Below are 24,793 nucleotides of genomic sequence, written 5' to 3' on the forward strand. Positions count from 1 at the left end.
CCAGAAACTTTATAGGCACAGAAAGGAGCTCCCTTGTTTTCCCATATCAAATATATAAGCTTACTTGCCTTTATACCTACACCTATACCCACTTCACCTATCTGCCCCATCTCAGTAAGTGAATCTGCCATCTACCCAGCTACTCAAACCCAAAACTTAGAAACCATCCTCTAGTACTTCCTTCTTTCCTTATCTTCAGCAAGAGCTATTAAAGTTCCTAGAAGCTTTCTCCTTCTTGATGCCTCCACCCTACAAGCCATCATCAGCTCTTGCTCAGATTAATAGGGTAGTCTGACTGGTGATCCTATTTCTCACCCTTTCATCTCTACCCCAAAGCCAGGATGACTTTTTAAAAATATAAATTTGATTATGTTACTCTCTTCCTTAGTCTTTAGTAGTTTCCTATGCACTGACTATCAGATCCACACTTCTGTAACCTCACCTTACACCACTCTCCCCCTCACCCAGAACACTGCAGCCAAGTTCATATTCCTTCTCTTCATCAAATTTGTCAAGCCCTTTTCTTCCTCGAGACTTGCACACTTGTTGCTCTTGCTGCATGGAGCATTCTTCTCTCAGTTCTTTCCTTATTTGTCATTGCTTTCCCTTCATATCCGAACTTACTCTCACCTCTGAGAGGTTTACCCTGAGTACATACTGTCTCAAATTGGGCAACATTCACCCCCAGCCCCATTACTCAGTTCCATCACCCTCGGTCTTCCTTTCATGCTTTCCATATCAGCAGTTTTCTTATTCATTCATTGGTTTATTTGGTTGTCTCATCCCATTAGTTTACTAGTGCCAGGAACCAAGGTCCAGATCAGACCTGTCATATAGTCTTTGTTACATTGCCAGCCCTAGCTCAGTGCTGTCTTACAGTAGGTGCTCCAAAATTTCAAACAATTTTAAGTAAATGTAGTTGCAGTAAAACATTGTTTCAACTAAAGATGTCATTTCAAAGAAAAATATGGTATTTCAGATATAAATGTACATATAAAGCTAATATTACACATCTGGAAGAAATACAGTGGACAAGAGTGTAATTGCTTTTTTGGCCAGAAGAATGTTATTTTCTAAGTGTGCTATAAGAAATATATTTAGTAAGTCTTCCTGACTTAGAAGAAGTGAGTTTTGTGTTCTGAGCATCACACTTATTTTGTAAAAGACAAATGGTCATTTAAATAAAGTATTACAATAAAAAATAAAATTTATGGCAATGAAGATGGTAATGACATTTCAGGAACCGTTTACTGAGTGTGTTATCTTGAGCTTAGTTCTTCAGTAAGTACTATTATCTCCATCTTACAGATGAGAAACTGAGGCACCAATAGTTAGACCATATATATTTCTTTCTCTTCCCTTGCTGTTATTTTTTTTCCCCCCAATCCCCTAATATTTTCCTTGGCAATACCTTGGGCCTTGGATCTGCCAGTGTTACCCTGTGATCCCAATTAACATTATCTTTCTCCAATGATAGTACTTGGGGAGAGGGAAAAATCCAATTTCTGAAGATGGGTTAATGTCTTTAGACTTCCCTTATGTCCTTTTTAAAAACCTGATTATGGGAAGTAGAGTTGGCCTAGTGGATAGGGCATCTGCCTACCACATGGGAGGTCCGTGGTTCAAACCCTGGGCCTCCTTGACCTATGTGGAGCTGGCCCATGCGCAGTGCTGATGCGCCCAAGGAGTGCCCTGCCACGCAGGGGTGTCCCCCGCGTAGGGGAGCCCCACGCACAAGAGCCGCCCAGCGCGAAAGAAAGTGCAGCCTGCCCAAGAGTGGCGCCGCACACACGGAGAGCTGACACAGCAAGATGATGCAACAAAAAGAAACACAGATCCCGGTGCTGCTGATAAGGATAGAAATGGTCACAGAGGAGCGTACAGTGAATGGACACAGAACAGACAATGGGGGGAAGGAGAGAAATAAAAAAATAAAAAAGAAAAACCTGATTATGCTCATCAGTACATGATTATGGGAAGAGTTAGAGAGTCAGTAAAACTAAAATCAGTGTGTATATAATCTATATTTACTTAATTTGAGCATACCATTTTGTAAATCAATACTGTGTGATTTGTTACCAGTCTCCCCAGTTAATCTAACTCATAGCTCAATGTTCTTTTCCTTAGTACCTCCTACAATTTGTAATTATGTATTTATGTTTTTACTTATTCACTTTTTGTCTTTGGCCTTTGGTCTGTAAATTATCACAAGTCAGAGTTCTTGCCTATTTTGTTAACCATTGTGTGTATACCGTCTAGTATAGTGCCTGGCACCCATCAAATACATGTTGAATGAATGCACATGCAGTTCTTATTAAAGGTTTCATGTGCAGGGGGAAAAGCAGCTTTATACATAGCTATTGGGAATGTAAATGGCCATAATTTTTCAAAAGGGCAATTTTAAATTATGTATTTAAAATATTTATAAAATGCATATATTTTTGACCTCGTAATGCCATTTCTAGGTATTTATTTTACAGACCTATACAAGAACATTGACCTCATCATCATTTCATAGTAGGTAAAATTGAGAATAATACAAATGTCTGATAGTAACAAAATTATGAAACATTTAGAGGACAAATGCCATTATGTCATGAAAGTTCATTATTATGAAGATTTTACTAATATAAAATTATGAGGTTATGTGTGCCTTATGATACCAGTTTTATAGACACATATAGAAATGTACTTTAAAAAATTTGTGTGCAGATCCACAATCTCAAATCCAAAGTCCTTTAGGCCAGATTCATCTTGAAATCCAGAATTTTCCAGATTTTAAAAAGATAACATTATGTATGCAGTGTATTATCTAAATATATCCAGTGTGGTCTGGAGCCACACTCCATATTCTATTAGATTGATATTTCTGCAGCAAACATGGTTATTCACTCTAAATGAAATAAATAATAATACTCATTTTTTCATTACCATTTACCTTCATCCTGAAAATTCTTTTGTGTCTCCCCTATTTTATATTCCATTTGCCAAATCCTATCTATTTCTCTTTCCTGATTTACTTTCTTGTTTTGGTGGAACACGTTTTCCAGTGGTGTCTTGAGAAAAGGTACATGATGGATAGATTTTTTTCAGGCCTAATATATCCAAGAAAATCTCAATTCTCTGCTCACTCTTGATGGCTGAGTTGGATATGGAATTCTAGGTTGGAAATAATTCCTCCGTTTTTTGGAAGCATTGCTCCATTGTCTTCTACCTTCCAGTGCTGTTATTGAAAACCTGTTATTTGGATTCCCATTCTCTAGTTGGTAACTTGTTTTCTGGAAACTTTTAGAATCTTCTTTTTATTTTCAGTGTTCTTGTGGTTGTTTGTTTTGGTATGAGATGTTTTGATTTGTTTTTGTTTGTTTTCACAGTTCAACTATTTTCATTAAATGCTGCCCAAGCATTACTTGGGTTAGATATCAAGGTTTCAGTTATGAATCTTGACAGTGTCCATTTATATAGCCATATTCGAAGTTGTTAAAGACTTAACCATTTTCTAATATTAGCCTATTTATTTTCTTACTGTGCTTGGCACTGAGCAAGCCCTTAAAATCTCAATAGCCAGTAACCTTAGTTCTAGAAAATTTCCTCATATTATTATTATTATTTTTTCTTCCTCTTTATTTTCCCTGTTCTTTTTCTAGAATTCCATTCAGCAGTCGTACTTCCTGGACTGCTCCTTTAATTGTCAAAACCTTTTCTTTCTTTTTTTCTCTGTGTTTTGCTCTACTTTCTGAGATACACACCCTTCCAGCTTGCCCAGTTTCCTGTTAATCAATTTTCAATATTAGAGCAAAACTTAAATTTAATCTGGGTTGGGGATATATTTCTATTTGTTTAATTAAATTTATTTTCCATATCATTTGGAATAAAACCCACATCCTTGACATGACTCACAAACCCTAGATGACCTGTCCCCTACCCTAACACTTTTACCTCCTCTTCTACCACTCTTTCCTACCCACACTGACCTTCCTACTGTTCTTAGAGTTCAAGTGTGCTCCTGTCTCAGGACTGCCCCATAGTAACCTCTGCCTGGTGTATTTTTCCCCCGGAAATAACTATATGGTTTGTTGCCTCATTTGAGGTTTCTGCTCAGTTTTTACATTAACATAGAGGACTTCCTTAATCAATTATCTAAAATAGCTATCCATCCCCTTTTTCAAATTAGAAAAGTTTAGGTTTATGGAATAATCATGCATAAAATACAGAATTCCCATATACCACCCTATTATTGCATTAGTGTGGGACATTAGTTAGAATTCATCAAAGAATCTTTTTATACTTGTACTATTAACTATAGTCCATCAATTACATTAGGTTTCATCTGTTGTACAGTCCTACGGGTATTTTTTGTTTTTTTTATTTTTTATTCTAGTAATATATATGCAATCTAAATTTATATATTTTCAAATATATAATTCATTGCTGTTAATTACATTCATAGTGTTGTGCTACCAATACCACCATTCATTCCAAAACTTTTCCATCAATCCAGATGGAAACTGTACAACTTAAGCATTAATTTCCCATTACCTACCCCATCCTGGGCCTGTATACCCAATACTTTTTAAAACTATAAAATAAAAATACGTCCAGAAAAGTATTTAAAATATATGTGTACAGTTTAATAGTTTGTTATAAAGGGAACAGTCATATCACGCAAATCAAGAAATAGAACATTGCCACCACCCCCAGAAAGCCCTTCTTCCTGATCACAACCCCTTTCTTCCCTGCCTGCCCAGAGAAAACTACTATCCTGACTTTATTTTTTTAATTAGAGAAGTTGTGGGTTTACATAAAATTAGGATTCCCATATACCACCCCACCACCAACACCTAGCATTGGTGGGGAGAGCACTGTTAAGATTGATGATAGTACTTTTTTATAATTGTACTTTTTTTTAATAGTAGGTACCTTTTTATAATTGATGAAAAATTATTAAAATAGTACTATTAACCGAAGTCCATCATCTACAGTAGGGCTTGCTGTGTTATACAATCCTATGTTTTATCTTTTTTTTTTTAAGGAGGTACTAGAGATTGAACCCAGGACCTTGAATGTGGGAAGCAGCTGTATCAAGCTATATCTGCTCCCCAATGAAAGTTGGTTTTTTGTTTGTTTTGTTTTTAGGGGGTACTGGAGATCAAATCCAGGACTTTCGTATATGGGAAGCAGGCACTTGACCACTTGAACTACATCCACTCCCCCTGCTTTATCTTTCATTCTTGTAAATATGTATAAACTAAGGCTTCCCCTTTTAACCACATCTGCCTTTATAATTCAGTGCTGTAACTTATGCTCGCAGTCTGAGCATGTAATAAAGTATGTAATGTGAATTATGATCACTAACTTGTTTTTCTTAAAAGTTTTACCACCTATTTATTACCTCCAATTAGTTTTTTTATTTTCTGCCATTTACTGTATTCTTTGCTTTCCTCTGAGTTTCTTTGCTTTGTTTTTTTTTTTGTTTTTTTTTTTTTCAATTGGAGACTTTTCTCATGGTCTTGAGATACTTAAAAGTAAAGCAATGTAAAAAATTGATTAGAATCTGAATGGGGATGCTTTTTGAGTAAATTTCACTGTATGATTATCAGTTAGAGACCTACCCATTTGTTTACATCTATGTTATTTCGCTTGTGGCCAATTTCCCCGCTAAGAAATCCTCCATTCTCCTTCCTGATACAGGTATCTTGCTACCAGCAGTTTGGTAGTCAAATGGAATAAAAGTAGATAGGGAGAATTTTTTTGTTGGGGGTGGGAATTTATATTTAATCTCAACTATTTCTAGTGCCCCCTTGTTAAGAACTCCTCTGGTTCTCCTCCAAAGAGTACATCCTGTCTTTTCTTGGCATGGGGAAGGAATCATTAGCACTTAGTGTCCCTGCTCAGTGTATATACATATCAGATTAGGGATTTAGTTCTTGTGTCTCAAAATAGTTTTAACCCTAGGTATGGGAGGTAATATAGATACTGGGAGTGAGGTTAACTTAACAACTCTCCCTTGGTTTTGAGTGTTTGATGGTGAAAAACTAATCTCGATCAAATATTTTATTTAAGCATATAATTATAAATGCATTTGTAATCTTTTAATCTTCATTCAGGTTTTAGGACAGCAAATTAATGACTTTACCCTTCCTGATGTGAACCTTATTGGGGAGCATTCTGATGCTGCAGAACTTGGAAGGATGCTTCAACTCATTTTAGGCTGTGCTGTGAACTGTGAACAGAAGCAAGGTAATATATTTGAAGTTGGCATATGCATTTAAAATAATTAAGAAAAGTAAAACATATTGCTCATTTTACATACTAATCACCAGTACAGACAATGACATTTTTTTAAGGCTGGAATTTCCACGAAATTTTCTATGATTTTCCTAGGAATTTGTTTTCAAGCTTAAGAGTTCTACAAATTAGATTGATGTGATGACATACTTCCCCTTTCTGTAAGAACACATATTTTAACTACACTGAATATAATGAAATCCATTGTTAATTGAACTAAGGTCTACCTGTCACTTCAGCAGAAATGAGGAAAGCTGCATAGCAGTTTAATAGGTATTCAGGTCTGCCTTCCTACCATGCATCTCCAAGAGACAGAGGTCTTGGGGTTTTTGATTGAGGCATATTGTATATGGAGACATTCACAAGTTTGTAGTTACTGTGGGGAAAATGGGAGGGAAGAGTATCTTTACAACCAGTCCATAAAGAATAAAAGTAGATTTGGAATTGGGTCACCAACTCCTAAATCTGGTAGATCTTCTTCCTCAGAAAATTAGTGTCTTAACATTTAAATATTAGATGTTGTTTTAGCTACCTTTTTTTTTTTAGGAAGTACCAGGGGTTGAACACCCAGTACCTCATATATGGGAAACAAGTGTTCAAGCTACCGAGCTACACTGGCTCCCTGGCTACTTTTTAAAGGAGAGAATATTATATAACAAAATTGTTTCATTCCATTTATTTCTAAATAATTCTAAAACTTTTCGAATAAAACCTTGAAATTAAAGGGCTATTTGGGCTTATCGTTACAAAGATTAACAAAGAAAGAAAGAGACACTTAAAATAAAATTAATGATTTGCCTGTGTATATCTTAAGGCCAGAACATTTTGTCACTAACTCTAGAAGTTTGAATTACCATCTTTTACTTATCCTTGTGTCTTTTGCTTTCAATATAAAATACCTAATTTTAAGTTCCTAAAGTCATATTGATCTAATTTAGCATCATTATTATTGATAGTGGTTCATTTATTAATTCAGTTGGTAATATGATCTTTACCTGATATTAAGAGATGGGCCTTAATGTCCAGCAAACCTGTGTTCAACTCCTTATCCACCTCACAAAGTGTGGGATATTGAGTAAAATCGCTTAATTTCTTGTGAGGTGGGATATTGAGTAAAATCGCTTAATTTCTAAGTGAAATCTTTGATTTCTTAGTAAAATTGTGATGTTAGTGCTTACTTCCTGAGGTTATTGTAGGGACTAAATGAGGTAATGTATATAAAGTACTTAGTATAGCTGGCAAACTTGAAACACATTTTATTACAATTTTTCATATATGGTGTTTTAAAATACTAATTTTAGTTCAGTTTTCTGTTGTGTTTTTGTGAACTTTCAGGCAGCCAGTTTTTAAAATGTCAGTTATCATAAAGTGGTGTTTTGGTGTTTACCTAATGACCTGTACTTATTCTATGAAATATAGAATGTAAATTAGTAAAACCACTAATTTACACTGAGGTTAAACTATTAAGTCAGTTATATTTTAGTCTATAGAGTTTTAAAAAATAAATGTCGTACATTTATGTTTACAACAAATCCTGTTCAACAGGTTTGTGGTTTGTCGAGGTTACTTGAAGACCAGCTTTAATATAACTATAAATTAGCATGTATATTTTTTTAGTTCTTCCAAAGTATGTATCTTTTTAAATGGCTTTTCTATTCCCTCTGTTGACACTGCTCATTTGCATAGAAATCACTTGTTCTTCATAAAAATTCTGTTCAAATTCATCATCCATAAAATAGATGAATTTTACCTTAATTATTAAATTTGTTTTTCCCTCTTCTCTAGTTGACTTGTCTCACAAATACTTATTAAATTCATACATTTGACTAGGGGTAGGAACAGAGTATCAAAGAAAGCAGATGCAGTAGCTGCCCTGCTGGAGGCGCGGGGCCCGGGGAGGGCGTTAAATAACACCACAGGGAGCTGGGGCACCAGGTAGTGGGAAGCGCTAAAGCGGAATGCAAGGGGGCGCTCTGGGCGAGGAGGGGAAGGCATCTACGCTAAGACCCGAAGGACAGCCGGTTAAGAGCAAACAGTGGAAACTGAATGTAAGAAAGACATAGGTTGACCTTACAAATTAAAAAAGACCACTGTAATTGGAGAGAGGGGTACAGGGAGATAAGAGGAATAGGGAGGTAGGGGCAAATCTAAATAATGACGGCACAGTATTTTATTACTATTATACGACCTTTGAAAAGGATGAATTTTTTTTAACCCCAAAGTTTTTTTTTCCTCGTTGCCCCACCCCATCCCCAGTAACACAAAATGAACTTTTACTAACTTTTCTAAACTTTTTTGGTGTTCTAGTGATAAGTTCAATAGTAGTTAAAATTGTTTTCCTGATACAACTAGTGTTATTGGTCCCTTATACAGGATTTTTGTTTAACAATATAGTTATTGCTCTTAGTCCTATTCCTTTTAGATTTTAGCATACCATGCCCTTACATTTTAGTTTGCTTAAATTTTAGTTTGCTTATACAATTTAGATGAAAAATTAAAATACGGAATTTTCTACATTTGTGATTTTTCTGTATTTACTTAAATATTTAACTAGTTACCTTAGAAGATTGGTGCAGATAAAGGAAGATTTAAAAGACATTAACTGTCTAAGTAGGTGCTCTGATTTTAAGGTGGATGAGAAAATAATGTAGTTCATTGATATTATATAATGACTTGTTATAAATGTATTTATTCTGTTAGGAGATTCATCAGCTCCTGGGACCCTACTTAAGACACAGGGATCCTTGGAGGTATAGAGCTAAGAGCTGGTTCACTGTATTTATTAAAGAATAGGAATGGGAAAAGATAGGATGTTATCTATATCTGTTCCAATGGAAAAGAAGACAGCCATAGTATTTATTGAGCTTTCATACAGACTAAATGTCCTGTATAACAACTTGATTCAGTTTTTCCCCAAAGACTATAAATAATGAAAACTTTCTAGGCAGAATTTTAACATCCCACTTACCAGATTTAGGGTATCCTCTACTCTCAGGAACACCATTGAGAACTAAGAATCAAAAGAGTTTTGGAATTGTTCAATATTAGCTGTCACTAGACATTTATGATATAACATAAGGCAAGTGAAGAGAAAAACCCACGTCATCTCCACAATTAATCTTACATTCTTTGCACCAACCTGAGCTGTAAATTTTGGACCTAAAAGCTAAATTTTCAGGATAAACTCCCTTACATAGTGCACCTCATTCTCCAGCATTGCCTCATAGATGTGCACCCAATAATCATGAATACCTGTATTTTGGACTTAAACAATTCGTAAATTTTTTTTTTCCCAAAAATTGTACATTAACATAAATCTCGTCATCACTTTATCATTTAGCATTTTACGGTGTTCGCGGGGAAGGGCCTTGACGTGGCAACACCGCTTCTTAACTAACGCTTCCCCTCTCACACCTTACTAACTCCTTGGCCTCCCTTTTCCCACTGTTATTTTCTTCACTTCCAATAGGCTGCCATTAAATTTTCCTTCCCCATTGTCAAAGCCACTGTTGCTTCTCTTCCATATTCACAGACTTTTATATTGAGGGCAGTTTAGTCATTCCAGCTATCTAGTTACTCCTTAGCCTTTGAATTCCATGCTTGACAACGTTGAACAGAACTCCCTTGCTGTAGTCCAACATTCATCAGGTGCTCCTTATTAACAAAACAAAACAAAAAGTAGAGCTCAGACTAAACAGTTATTTTGCTGACCATTACCTAATAACAATGCCTGTGAGTTAGTGTATTGTTACATCTTTACTTTTAACTTTGTCACTTCTGACAGATTGGTCTCTTTTGGCTTTGGTGAGATTGACATTGATGAAGTTGCTGTTTCAGCTTCTTAGAGATGTGGGTCATCATTTCAAAGCCCAGGGTTATTCAATATTCATTTAACTATAGTATCAGCTTCTAAAATTCATCTTAATTTTTTATCTTAAACTGCTATCAGATTCATCAACTTTTTTTTTTATAGTAAAAAGTGTTAAGTTAGGAATTATATACAATTCAGAATATTGATTTCCCCTGACAATAAAGTAGACTTCAAAATTTTTAATATACAGCAAAGGAAAAGAAATGAGAAAGACAGCTATTTTTAGTTTTTAGGAAAGTAAAATGGAGTCCATCCTGACTTTAGGCTTTTCCATTGCGTTGTTTTACATTGACACACACTCCTGATACTGCATTCCCATGACCTTTAGTCTCAACTTAATTGATAAGGAATGGTAAGGGGGAAAAATTTTTCTTTGGGAAAGACATTCAGCCTTTCCTTTATCTGCGACTCATATAACTAACTTTATATGAGGGATACCTAGGAGGAAACAGCTACTTAAAAGAATGCCATTAACTTGACTCCTTTGACTCTCTTTAACTTGAACTGTGACATTCCAGATTATTCTTGTTTTCAGAGTATATCCAAGCCATTATGATGATGGAGGAATCTGTTCAACATGTTGTCATGACAGCCATTCAGGAGGTAAGTTAGAAGTCTTTGTGTTTATAATTCCTGAAAAATTAAAGGTGCAGACATAATTTAAATAATAGAAGTCGTAATTTTTTAAAAGATGGTTGTACAACTGTGAATATACTAAAAACAATTGATTCATACACTTTAAATAGGTTGAATTGTATGGTGTGTGAACTATATAAATAAAGGTGTTTAATTTTTTTTTAATTCTCATTTTCTGAGAATTTTTTCTTTAAACTTATAACATCTCATTTTTATTAAAAGATCATACTCATTTAAATTTCTCATTTTATTACATCTTAAATACTTAACTTATAGATACAGATATGCAGTAACTATTCCTGATTTTTTAAAATGCTTTTAGTGAACTAAGAAGAGTAGACTAATTCCTAAAGCTACTATAAATAATCTTTATCTTAAGCCAGCAGTCTACTTCACACTTAACTGTTGGTTTCCTATTTGGCAGGAAATGGGTCTTCAATTTTAACCATACCCAAAGCAATTTCTAGATAAATTATATTAAATCTAAAGCATAAAATTATAAAAGTAAGATATAGATTAATAGCTGATTTTTCTTAGAATGGGAGCAACTTTTTTAATCCATGAAACAACAAAGGAATCCCTTTCGGAAATACAAAATACATTCAGGACATGAATATGCAGCTAACAGAAAAAAATAAAAAAATAAAAGTAGACTGAACAATTCTAAATGCAGCTAAAGATAAAAGTTTTTTTTTTTAATCCTTTCAAAAAAGGAAAGCTTTTTAAAAGGTGATCAATAAATTGACAATCAGTGCTGATGGTAATAGTGTAAATTAGTGCATCTTTTCAAAACTATATACTCCATTTATCATATAAAATAAAGCCTGGTTGTGTGTTAAAATATCAAAATGATGGTCACCCATGCAAGATAGAAGTTTAATCCTGGGCTGCTGTGGAAGTTCTGTAGGCATTAGAGACATGACTTTTTCTGTCTCACTGCTCTGACATCCATAATATGAGAATATCGTGTGGTAGTCCAGTTATGGCTTCTTAAACTCCAGCTATCACATTCACATACTAGTCAGCATTAAAGATTGAAGGAATAATTACCTGCTGTCTTTAAGGAAACATCCCGAAATTCACATTTCTACCTATATTCCATTTGCCAGAACTAATTCACAGAGCCAACATAGGGAGACTGGAGAATGTAGTCTTTTTCCAGGTGATCACAGACTTAGACAAAATTTGAGGATTCTGTTTTTAAGCAAAAACAGGAAATGAATAAGGGAGCCATGACAGTTCTGCTTTACTCTAATTGATCCTGCAAATCCACTTGTACAAATTTATCCTAAGGAAATCCAAAAAAAAAGATATGTACTAATAATAGTAGTAGCAAACATTTATCTGGCACCTGCTATGTGCTAAGTAGTGCTGGCCCTCAATAAACACATTGCATTGTTAACCTACTGCAAGCCTGTGAGTTGTACACTGTTATTTCCCCCAATTTATAAAAGAGGAAACTGAAGCAAAAGAGAATTAGAATAAGTTGCTCAAAGTCAAACAAGTAGAATAAATGGCAGAGCTAGGATTCAGATCTAACCACTGCGCTATATTGAATAAAGAAGACTGCTGATTGGAGAAGCACACCTTTCTTTAGGGCAGCTTCAAAGGCCCAGGCAAAATTGGAAAGTATACATTAATAATGATACTGGCTTTTTTTTTTTTTTTACTCTCAGCAGTAGCAGTCAGGATATATGTCCAGAAGATATAGCTAGATGTATTGATCTTGGATTGGGATTTTTGCCCACAAGAAGAAATTTGGTTAGAAGAGAAAATGAGATAATGGCAAGTCATCAGAGTAATAGTTCATGAAACCTAGGGTGGATAGAAAAGAAACTGATTAAATAAATCATCAACTGCAGAATCTAAAGTAGGGAAGAGGTTATTCCCGAAATAAGATCAAGATATTGTTAGCATAAGAAAGGAGAGTAAATGTAAGGCAAAGCCAACTGGTGGTCACTAGAGTTTAAGCTAAGTCGGAAAAGAAGGTGAACATAAGAATGATGGGCTATGACTGCAAAGTAGGGATAAAGTAGAGAGGTATGGGGCCTGGAAGCTTCAGTGAGATTGAGCAGATGTTCGACAGGATTGACTGAGACCTAGAATGAAGGAAGATTGTATCACAGATGGGATACCTGGATTTTTATTTTGGAGGTGGTGCTGTATTGTAAGAACTAAACTGTAACAGTGGGAAAAGGAGAAAACAAGAAGAAAATACATCTCCCTTCTACCACTCCCATCTGAGTTACATGCATCGCTTTTGAATATTCTTTCACAACCTTTATCTATTGATTTCTTTATTACATGAACAGTGCTGGACCCATGGTAGGCACTGATAGCTTCTTTTTTAAAAAAAAAAAAAGATTATTTATTTATTTCTCTCCCCTTCCCCCCCATCCCGATTGTCTGTTCTCTGTGTCCATTTGCTGCATCTTCTTTGTCCACTTCTGTTGTTGTCAGTGGCACAGGAATCTGTGTTTCTTCTTGTTGTGTCAGTTCTCCGTGTGGGCAGCGCATTCTTAGGCAGGCTGCACTTTCTTTCGCACTGGGCAGCTCTCCTTATGGGGCGCACTCCTTGCGCGCATCAGCGCTGCGCATGGGCCAGCTCCACACGGGTCAAGGAGGCCCAGGGTTTGAACCGCGGACCTCCCATGTGGTAGACAGACGCCCTGACCACTGGGGCAATTCTGCTTCCCACTGATAGCTTCTTAAATCAAATAATTCAGAACTACAAAAGTGGTCATTTCTGAATGGTAGAATAGTAGTGTTTTTTAGAAAATATTTTTTACTAAATTTTACCTTCTCTACAATGGGTATCGTTTTTTTCAATTGGAAAAAAAGGTATTTTTTAAAAAACATCTTTTTATATATTCTCACAATAAAAACAAGAATTAAAGCCAGGGAAGCAGATTTGGCTCAACTGATAAAGCATCCTCCTGCCTCATGGGAGGTCCAGAGTTCAAACCTAGGGCCTCCTGGCCCATGTAGTGAGCTGGCCCACACACAGTGATGATGCCTGCAAGGAGTGCCATGCCATGCAGGGGTGTCCCCGCATAGGGAAGCCCCACGTGCAAGGAATGTGCCCCATAACTAGAGCCGCCCTGCGTGAAAAAAGTGCAGCCTGCCCAGAAGTGGTGCTGCACACACGGAGAGCTGACACAGCAAGATGATGCAACAAAAAGAGATACAGATTCCCCGTACTGCTGACAAGAATACAAGCAAACACAGAAGAACACACAGTGAATGGACACAGAGAGCAGACAACTGGGGGGAGGTGGGGAGTGGGGAGGGGAGAGAAATAAAAAATAAAAGCTTTAAAACCAAAAGAATTAAAGCCAGTATTTTTTCAGTCTTCCTGAGATTTTTCTCACCCCTAATTGTGTAAAGAGACTTACAGCTCTTTTCATTAGTTTAATATCAAGTAGATCTTCTCAAAGTTCAGTGTGCATCAGAATCACCCAGGGAACTTACTAAATATATTACTGGGCCCCAACTTCAGAGTTTCCGGTTTAGTAATTCTATGGTGAGCCTTCACAAAATTGTATTTCTGAAAAGTTCCCAGGCAAAGTTTGGGAACCTCACTTTGAGAACCACTGATATAAAGAAAGAAGGTACAGCTGAATGTAACATTTCATTTCTCTATAGAATAGAGTGAAGGCTGACATCACAAGGGCTCTCAACATTCTCTCCCCACACTTCTAATTGGTCCTCTCCCTTTTGGCCTTCACACAGAACATAAACAGTAGAACCATTTGAGTCTGCCCCTGACATTTGGCACAATGAGAATTCTAGCCCCTTCTCCCCCCACCCCTTCACACACCCTTTGGATCTTCTCCTTTTGCACTACAATGGATAGAGAGACGAAGTCATAGATCTGTGTGCCTGTGGATCATTACACATTAGCCATTAAACTTCAGCTAATATCGATCTTGCCCATGTTTATCCTTTGGAAATAAACAGGTATTGTTACTGAAAAGTCATATTTTTTAATACCTAGCCATATTTTTAACTTAGACATTTTTTTACTGATAAGAATAAATAATACTTGATTCTTATGACTGGGCCTATAATGAAAATGGGCTCCAGATTTTAGGCCTCTAATTTTAAATGAAAGCATTACCTTGGAGTAAAAGAAGTTCCAAAATGAAAAGCTTTAATATATAAGAAAATGTTCCTTTTTACGTTAGTGTTTCATTTTGATTTTTGTAATTATATCATGGCTGGACATTTGTTTTGTTTTTTTACGTAGAATGTCTTCTTTATCTCAAAGTTATAATCACTTAAATCTTAATTTCAGCTGATGAGTAAAGAATCCCCCGTCTCTGTTGGAAATGATGCCTATGTTGACCTTGATCGCCAGGTATCTAATTTTGCATGAGTTTGTGTGCATGATGATTGAAAAGGATAAACTCTCGATATTGGTGAAAAGAATGTTTTGGTTGAAATTTCTTATGGGATATATTGATGCAATTCTCTAAAACTTTATATTTTACCTAAAATTTAAGAACGTAAACAGTCATCTTATTAATGGGTGCTACACATTTATCATTAAATGTAAGCATCTGTTATGTAACCTCCTTTAAAATAAATTGACTTCTTTAAATAGCTTTAATTCATGTATTCTAGTAATAGATGCATTCCTAGAAAATGGCATATATTTAATCTTATGATTTACTTATAATGCAGAATATCTATTTTATCTTGTATTTCACTTTTTTCTTCAATGGAATCTGTTTCCGTTACCCTAACCTTCATCTTTGTGAACTAGTGAAATAATCTGTCAGGAGATATTTAAATGCATTAAGGAAATTACTCTATTTTTAAAGAACTCTACAATGTATACTTATGATTTTAACAGAGCTATTTTATAATTTTAATGACTGTTTCTTGGTAAAATACTGTTTGTTACATTGTCAGTTTCTATCTTCAATTTTCTGGGACATCTTTTCCAAGGCAAGAAGTCTTTATATTCTTTATCTTCTCTCACTTCTTCCCTATGGTTTTGCAGAAAAATCTCTGCATATGCTATAGTCTTAACCAAGTTGTCATTTGTCTTTTTCTTACTTTGTGGTGTTTTATTTTAAATTTGTAACCCTGAATGCATTATGCATTTTTTTTTTTGTATCTATATTACACAGATGTTTGGTTACATGAAATGAATAGACAAATTTTATTTTAAGCTGGTTTTTTTCCCATACTCTGGATTTAGGGTTATATAACAATGGGAAACAAATAAAAAATGCTTGATTTATGTCGAGAATCAGAATAATAAAAATCTTTTATTTTGAAAATGGGGGTATACAAATTGTATAAAGGTTTAAGATGACTGAAAAATTTGTTGAAAATGCACTAGATATATATTTTAACAATTGAAACCCCCTTTCCTATAGCCCATATGTACTTTGCCAAGGTAAAGTGTCACAACTGACATAGAATCAACATTACCAAGAACCAAGTAGCCCGAATTAAACATTTTTTTAAATGATGTTTAAGAAAATTTGATGTAGCGAAGAGTCCATTTCAAAGGAAAGAAGACAAGATATAGGACTAAAAGAAATTCAAGTTTATAAGTGCCTTTTGGTGACTCTTACAGAAGGATTCTTGAGTCTCTAAGCCCCCTACTGCAGACACACACATCCCTCCCACCTCCCATCTTGGCCTAAAAAGGGGGAGGAAATGTGAAAGTTTTCGTGGAGAAAACATATGAAATTAATAATTGTTGCTATATTGAAATGTTAATTGTATCTCTGTGTTTCTAACTAGTTGAAGAAAACTACAGAGGAATTGAATGAAGCTTTGTCAGCAAAAGAAGAAATCGCTCAAAGATGCCATGAATTGGATATGCAGGTAAGCTGTCTGTTCAATGTACTACATATTTGAAATACCCCCAAATGTGCTGAATTCTACTATACAGTACAGTTTGACCAAAATGCAACCTTAAAGAAAAAAAAAAATGAGGAAAACTGATTTCTTATTAAAGATAGTAGAGCAAGGATACTATCCTTTCCTTCCTGTAACCCCATGAAAATTATATATAATAAATGAATTTAAATGGTGTGAACCCATAAGAAAAGAAGAAACAGCAAAGATAGCAAATAGAAGTCTGGTATACTGGTAAACTGGTTTTCAGTTGGGGTGGGGGAAATTAGCCCTGATGTATAGTATTTACTGATTTCCACATTATAAATACTCTCACAGTGGCCATTTTTAAGTTACTAATGGTTTAACAGCCAACTCACAAAGACTCTGAATATTTAACAATCAAGCTTAAGACTAGCTAGCTCCAGCACACCACTCGTCTTTATCAATCTCTGAAAGCCAAAAGGCAGTTGGAAAAGTTCTGAAAGGCTAAAAGGATCAAAGAAGGCAGTGGTCAAGAATACCCACAGCGTGGGGGTGGATGGTGCTGCTCTAGCAGAACCCCAGGGGCATTATATGGAATAGTTTAGCCCCTTCAACCCTGTTTACCCACTGCAGAATGGACTGGCCAATAGCCAGACTCAGAATCAGGATTCTTCTCTAAAGAAATTAAGCAGGTGTACTAGGGAGGTTAGAGTGGGCGTTAGTACTGCAGGGTAAATTCTTTTTCATTCTGGCATTTCTGGGTTCTCAAATTTAGATAAAGGTCAGTTTCTTGTGGATATGCCCTAAAGTGAAGCCCATGAATGCCCAGCCTCTTGTTACTCTTCCTGTTGACTAATTCTTGAATGTAAGAAAAGTCTGTATTACAAAAGAAAAAAATATCAAGATAAAAAACTAGTCCTAGAAGAAGTAAAGAAATCTTGAGGAAAGAAGTTTTGTGTTTTTTTAAATCTAGTTAATACTCTCAGTGAAATTAGTGAAGCTATTGCATCTATAAAATAAAAGTAGGATGCTATCTTAAAAAGGAAAAAATCAGAGATCAAGAAACATTTAAATTAAAAATAGAACAATTGTCAAAATAAAAAACTCAGTACAATAAAGTTGAGGAACTCTCACAAATAAGAAAGAGGGCTGCAATTTACTTTATAGTATGGAGGTAAGTGGCAGGAATTGCAGATGAGACCTAATTGGCCATACGTTTTGTTATTTATTAAAGCTGGTGATGGGTATATAGGGCTCATAATATTTTATGCTAGAAGTATTGTGCTCTGAAAGGCATGGGAATTGGTCATTACATTAGATATGGAAGTGTAATCAGAGCCCACTTTTAGGGTATGTAGTAAATAATAATTTTGCAGTCATAATGTAAAAGTAAGAATAACAATTGGTTTTCAAATTTCAGAATTGAGCAGTAGATGCTAAGCATTATAATAATAAATGAGGGTTGACTTTATTTTTACAAGCAGGATGTAAATGTTATCTTTGAAAATGTCTTTGGCAATTTACTGTTAAAGCTTTAGACCAGGATGGCAATCTATAACTCACCATCTGTTTTTGTAAATAAATACAGACAAGGTCATTTGTGTGCTGTCTATGGCTGCTTTCATGCTACAGTGGCAGAATTGAGTAATTACAAAAGAGACCAAAATATTTACTCTTTGATCCTTCATTAAAAAGTTTGCCATTCCCTAGATTCCTAGTGTAGACAGATTACAACGTGAATGGCAGGATTGCAGAGAGATGAGAAGAGAACAATATACTTGGCTCTTCAGAAAACAGTATTAACACAATCATAATAGCATAAACTTCAGTGTAATAATCTGTCAACCTTATTGCTTTTTAGCACTTAAATTGTCCTCTGAGAAATGTTATTGTAAAAGTGAAGGTATGATGACAGAGGTTGAGAAGCAGAAGGGAGCTGGGGAGCTAGAGGAAGGGTAGGGCCACTAATGTTTTCGTCTTACCAAGTAGGGAACCAGAGTCCCTTCTGTGGTGGAGCAGTCGCTTAATGGCTGGCTCTTCTTGTCATCCAATCTCAGCTCAAAATTACCTGATTTATCTTAGACATGTCTATTTATTGGACATTTAGATATGCCAGGCCTATTTTAGGCCTCCTCAGAAAGGTCTTCCACGGTCAGTCAATCCAAAATACATTCTCTTCTTTTACTCTTTTTTTTTAACTTTCTGTGTTGTGCTTTTCATTCTATTTTGTGAGTATATTTATTAATATACTTGTTTAATATGATTTGGTTTTGTTTATATATTTACTATGATTTGTTTAGAATATAAACCAGAGTAGGGACTGTCTCTGCTTTTTTTTTTCCCCCCCAATAGTAGGTTTCAGTAGCTTGACTGGAATGAGTTCAAGAGAAATTGGGGGAGGAAAGGGAAATAAGAGATATCAGGTAACTTTCGTTTTACAGCTTTATTGAAATATAGACATAAAATAAAATGCATATTTAAATAAAATTTTGACATATTTTGGCATAGTGTAAAACCATCACCCCAATCAATAGAATGAACTCATCACCCCAGAAGTTTCTTGTGCCTCTTTGTAATAACCCCTACCCGCTCACCCCACCCTCTCCCCTCCCACCCCTGGCATAGTCCCCCAGGAAACCACTGATTGCTTTCTATCACTATAGGTTAACTTGTATTTTCTAGAATTGTGTATAAAAGGAATCCTATAGTATGTACTCTGTTTTTTTGTCTGGCTTCTTTCATTATTTTGAGATTCATCCGAATTGTCACTATCAATTAATTGGTTCTTTTTTATTTATCAGTCTTTGGACATTTGCCTTTCTTTCTCTTGGGTAAATATCTAGGAGTGGTGGGGCTGGTTCGTTTGGGAGTTACACATTTAAATTTTTAAGAAAATGCCAGGCTCTTTTCAAAAGTGGTTGAAACATTTTACATTCCCACTGAAAGTGTAAGAATTATATATAACTTCTATATCTTCAGTGCTTGATGTGGTCATCTTTTTAATTTTAACCATTTTAGTGGCGGTGTCCTGATTTTAATTTGCATTTCCTTAATGACTAATGGTGAACACCTTTTCCTGTACTTATTTACTACCCATGTATCTTTTTTGGTTAATTATCTATTCAAATATAAAATAAATCATGAATTCTTGCTTACTCCTACATATTGCTCTGCCAGTACAGTATTCCAAAATAATGTAACTGTTTTAAGTGAAAGTAGATTGTACTTTATTAAAACACACTTTATTTCATAATAATAATTTACAAGCATGATTGAATTGATGCTGGTGTAATTGGAAGAAATAAATGCTACTCAAATTTTAACAGGTTGCAGCATTGCAAGAGGAAAAAAGTAGTTTGTTGGCAGAGAATCAGATATTAATGGAAAGACTCAATCAATCTGATTCTATTGAAGATCCTAATAGCCCAGCAGGAAGAAGGCATCTGCAGCTCCAAACTCAGTTAGAACAACTCCAAGAAGAAACATTCAGGTAAAAGACCACTTAAATTAAAATCTAAATTTTAGAAATTTGGTAACTGTCATTTGAAGTCAAGAATTTAGTGTTAAGATTTTTGGGTAGGTGCAGACAAAGGAAGCTGTATAATAAACAACTTCCAAAAATTTCCACCTCATGCAACATGAAATAACCTTACACTTAGGAGAAATTTTACCAAAACTATACTTTGAACATTATTTGACGACAGAATGCCCAAGCTGCAAAATAATTTTGAGTCAAAGGTAAAAAAAACAACAACAAATACCAGCTCTGCATCTAAATGCCCACCCCTCTCCCAACCTTGCCCAGGAACTTTTCAGGCTGAAAAAAAAAAAAAAAATGGGAAAGACAGAGGAGGAACACTATTGAGGGGGCTTGAAGGGTGAGTTGAAGTGATCACCGGAAAGAGTGATCCAGGCACACTGTAACAGAAGAGGTACAGGATTTACAAAGACAAACATTATTTAAAGAGAGAAGCTGATTTAAAGGACAGTCTTCAAACACATATCTTCTGGAGGAGTAAAAGGCCAAAAGTGAGGAAGGAAGGCCTTTTGGCAATTGGATGGTGGAAGAAAAAAGAAATTTGGTGTCCTTCAGGGAAACCACAAAATCGGAGGACTCACAGTCTAAAAGAAACAAACAAAAAGCTCGCTAAAATACCTGGCCTTGGCTAGACTAACAGAAAAGGACACCTTCAAATAGGAACCTTGTAAAGCACCTTAATATCAGAAAATAAATACAAAAGTTCATAAAGAATTATATCAGAAAATCAGTACTATATATTTGTATATCTAAGTATTTTTAATTATTTAATAGTCATATGCTTCTGGTTCATCTTTATTACAGTGTGCTTCAGTTTATTCTTTATATTAAATTTTTTTCAGAATTAAGTTTGATAGATAACTTTTAATTTAAAAGGAGAAAATTTATCTTTTCAATGGAGACATTTTGCAGTCACTGTCTTAACCAAATTATCAAACTTAGCAATGCCACTAATAGGACACTCTGTCATTATGTGCCTCCTGACACAATACTGTGAAAAATACACATCACCTATGTAATATTTTTGCCAAATATTTTACCTGAATTTAATCATGAGGAAATAACCAGAATAAGGCATATCTTATAAGATGGCCTGGACTATTCTAAAAAGTCAATGTTATAAAAACAAAAACAAAGCAGAGAATCAAAAGAAATTTAAAACTGAAAATAATGTATAAACTTTCATTGGATTTTGGATGAGGGTGGAGAGAAGGAGCTATAAAGTACATTTTTGCTACATTTGGAGAAATTTTTATATGGACTGTATTTTGATGATATTGAATTAATTGCCTTGGATATGATAACGATATTTTTGCCAGAGTATTTAGAGAAGAAGCATTAAGACCTTTGTAGTTGACTTGCAGATGGTTCCCCAAAAATGCTTGTATGTATTTTATGGATATATATATAGGAAGCAAGAGAGAGAGAGAATGACAAAATATTAACAGAGGTTGAATCTCAGTGAAGGGTATTCAAGTGTATTCATTGTACTCTTCTTTAAAATTATTTATAAATTTAAAATATTTAAAAGTAAAAAGTTGGTGATAAAAGAGAAATTAAGTCTAACATTTCAGACAATAACAGCTTAACCATCAGAATTTACCTCCCCTTTCTCCTCCCTTGTACCAAAGCCAACAACAAAAAAACTTTTTTTAAAGAAAAGTACCATCTCATTTATGGGTGTTTCTTTTTAAACAATCCTAAAATAGTAGCAAATGGAGTCCAGCACTATATTAAAATAAACTTTACCCCAGGTTTGTTAACCTGTTGAATATTAACCTATTACAATAACTATTAAATCTATTATTGTAGCTCCTTCAAACCATGAATTAAAGGAGAAAGGAAACTATAAAATAATCTTGGCATGTGAAATTCCTGTTAATGTTAACAATAAGATGATGAGTATTTATTATTTGATATTTTTTCTAGACATTCTAAAAATCCTGGCTTAACTATGTAAGGTTGGGCATACCTCTCTTTCTCAATATAAATGGTGCAATATTATTTTATTTTCTACCTTCTACAGTTTTTGTGAGGATTAAATGAGTTAGTATATCTAAAGTACTGAGAACATTGCCTGTTACACAGTTGCTATTTAACTTTACCTGTTGCTATTACTTCTAGAAAATGAATTAGAAAGGAGTTGAAAATATTAGAAAGGTGAAAACTAAGTGTTCATTTTTAGTAGATAATATTTTTGTCTACCTAGAAAATGTAAGAGACTCAATTAAAAAGTTCTTAGAAACAACAAAAGTTTAACAAAGGAAAGATAGCTAAAAGATATATTTGCATAGATCATAAGCTTTTCCAACAATAACAGATTATTATTATCAGAAAAACTTTGATTTATTAATAAAAAAGTGAAAGTAATATAGGGTACTTACGTGATGAAACTTCTAATTTACACGTAAATTTTTTTTTTAATATATGGAGAGAGAGAATATGATTTTTTTTCACGTTTCTAGAACATAAGAATGTTATTCCTTAAATTACTGTATTATTTTAATTAGATTTCAATCTGAATTTTATGTTCATATAGAATTAATAAACAGGAATTACTCAAAACATTTTGAGAACAAGGTATAATGAGGAGCACTTGCAATATCCAGTGTTGAGATATATTATAAGCCTACGCTAATTAAAGTAACGTGTACTGAAACAGCAAAATACAGACAAGCCAGTGGCACATATGATTGAGAAACAGATCCAGGTATACATAAAAATGTGGTTTATGATAAAGGCAACATTTTCTAAGCCAAAGAGAAAGGTTAGATTGTTAAGTGTTTTGGGGACATTTGGTAGACATTTTGGCAGGAAAAGTTAAATTCCTATATTATATCATATCCCAAAGCAAATAAAACCTTTAAGGTTAAAATTGAAGCCTTTTAAGTACGAAGAGAAAATGAAAGCATGAAAGAAAAACTTTCTAAGCATCCAGTAAAATCAGAAACTATAAAGTTTAAGATTAACCAATTACATGAACATTAAGAGTGTCTGTAAACTGAATATCTATATAAATACAATTAAAAGTAAACTATTGACTGGATAAAATAATTGTGTCACAAAAGGCAAAGAGTGAGGTAATAAGAAAGTATACATTTTTAAATAAGTAAATCTAGTTAAATGAGGAATTGGAAGTATATTCATATTTTGAAAAAAAATCTGAATAGAAATATGTCTGCAAGAAATTAATAGATGTACTCCAAATATTTTAACAATAGTTATCCCTCTGGATTAATGTATGGTTTTTATTTTCCTTGCTTTTCTGTATTTTCCAGATTTTCAACAAGGAACGTGTAAATTTCATAATCAAAACATAAAACTTAAATTATATCTGCAGTATTTTAGAAAACTATTACTTGATGTCTAACTTTGTGAATAGAGGAATGGTAATCAACTGTTGCCTTTCCAAAAGTCTTGGAATAGTGGAATCCATTTTCAAAAGCCTGATACTATAGTTTATGGGCACAAAAGTAGGAGACAATGTCGAGAAAAGTTTATTCTCATACTTTATATTTTTATTTTCCTTTACTCTTCTAAGAAGAACTATTAGACAATAAATAGTGCATTCTTAGTCTCTTTTGCTTTGTTTACAGGCTAGAAGCAGCCAAAGATGATTATCGAATACGCTGTGAGGAGTTAGAAAAGGAAATCTCTGAACTTCGGCAACAGAATGATGAGCTAACCACTTTGGCAGATGAAGCCCAGTCTCTAAAAGATGAAATAGATGTTCTTAGGTAAACAATTTTCCACCTCTGTAGCCTTTCAGAGCCATCGTCATCATCCAGAACCACTCTGCAGCTGGGACCTCTGAGAGAACAGAGTGGTTAAGAGCCAACCACCTGGGAGCAATCCCAATATTAACATTTATTTAACTTCTGTGTAACCATTTTCTCATCTCTAAAATGGAAATAATACACGTCTACCTCAGGTTTATATAAGGAATTAAATGAGTTCATATTTGTAAACACTTAGAACAGTATTTGGAAAAGAAGTGTTATATTAAGTGTTTATTGAATAAAAATTAATCTTTGGCCATTGCTTCATACTCTTATAGCTACTGAAATTTTTAATCTCTTTGTTCTGGCCTTTAATTTAGAGGCCTCCAGTCTTCCTTTTTCTCAGATACTGTCATACCCCTCAAGAGTTCATTTCCTTGCTGTTGATTAATATAAACTCTTTATTTTATTCTACAAAGGACCTCTTAATGTTTGCTGCCTTGTTTTTCCATTAAGCATTTTTTTAAGAAGGTACTGGGGATTGAACCCAGGACCTCATACACGGGAAGCAGGTGCTCAACCACTGAGCTACACCCGCTCCCCAATGAGAGTTTGTTTTCTTGTTTGTTTCTTTGTTTTTAGGAGGTAGTGGGCATTGAACCCAGGATCTTGTATGTGGGAAGCAGGCGCTCACCTGCTTGAACTTCATCCTCCACCCCCCTTTAAGCCACTTTTGAATAATCTCCTAGCTTCTATTGGATCGTTCCAGCCTTCTATAGTTTCTGCTTTTGCTGTTTGAATAATGAGCACTAATGAAGAAAATCACATAGTTAAATAGTTTTGACCTACCACAGTTTATCTCTACTCTTCACTAGGTTCATAACTCAGGAATAACCT

At 34.6% G+C, this 24,793-nt stretch overlaps 1 protein-coding gene, 1 long non-coding RNA gene and 1 other non-coding gene across 5 annotated transcripts in view; 1 reads left to right on the forward strand and 2 right to left on the reverse strand.

Annotated features, from left to right (window-relative positions):
• HOOK3 (hook microtubule tethering protein 3) overlaps positions 1–24,793 on the forward strand; it is a 107,068-nt gene that overhangs the window by 25,458 nt on the left and 56,817 nt on the right. For all 3 annotated transcript variants that reach the window (XM_058290076.2, XM_058290077.2, XM_058290078.2), the window contains exons 5-10: positions 6,108–6,240; positions 10,695–10,762; positions 15,093–15,155; positions 16,559–16,642; positions 19,966–20,129; positions 23,774–23,914. In XM_058290076.2, the coding sequence (XP_058146059.1) occupies positions 6,108–6,240; positions 10,695–10,762; positions 15,093–15,155; positions 16,559–16,642; positions 19,966–20,129; positions 23,774–23,914 (653 nt within the window). The remainder of the gene's footprint in view (positions 1–6,107; positions 6,241–10,694; positions 10,763–15,092; positions 15,156–16,558; positions 16,643–19,965; positions 20,130–23,773; positions 23,915–24,793) is intronic.
• The window catches only part of LOC131276605 (uncharacterized), a 110,515-nt gene continuing 92,543 nt past the window's right edge, over positions 6,822–24,793 (reverse strand). Inside the window, exons 2-4 of the long non-coding RNA XR_011647757.1 lie at positions 11,846–11,989; positions 10,598–10,792; positions 6,822–9,942 (exon numbers count right to left, since the gene is read on the reverse strand). This is a non-coding gene — a long non-coding RNA (uncharacterized lncRNA). The remainder of the gene's footprint in view (positions 9,943–10,597; positions 10,793–11,845; positions 11,990–24,793) is intronic.
• On the reverse strand, positions 24,423–24,494 carry TRNAG-CCC (transfer RNA glycine (anticodon CCC)). Its single transcript has one exon. It is a non-coding gene; the product is annotated as a tRNA-Gly (tRNA).

The sequence above is a fragment of the Dasypus novemcinctus genome, chromosome 29 (assembly GCF_030445035.2).
Source record: "Dasypus novemcinctus isolate mDasNov1 chromosome 29, mDasNov1.1.hap2, whole genome shotgun sequence".
NCBI classification, from domain to species: Eukaryota; Metazoa; Chordata; class Mammalia; order Cingulata; family Dasypodidae; genus Dasypus; species Dasypus novemcinctus.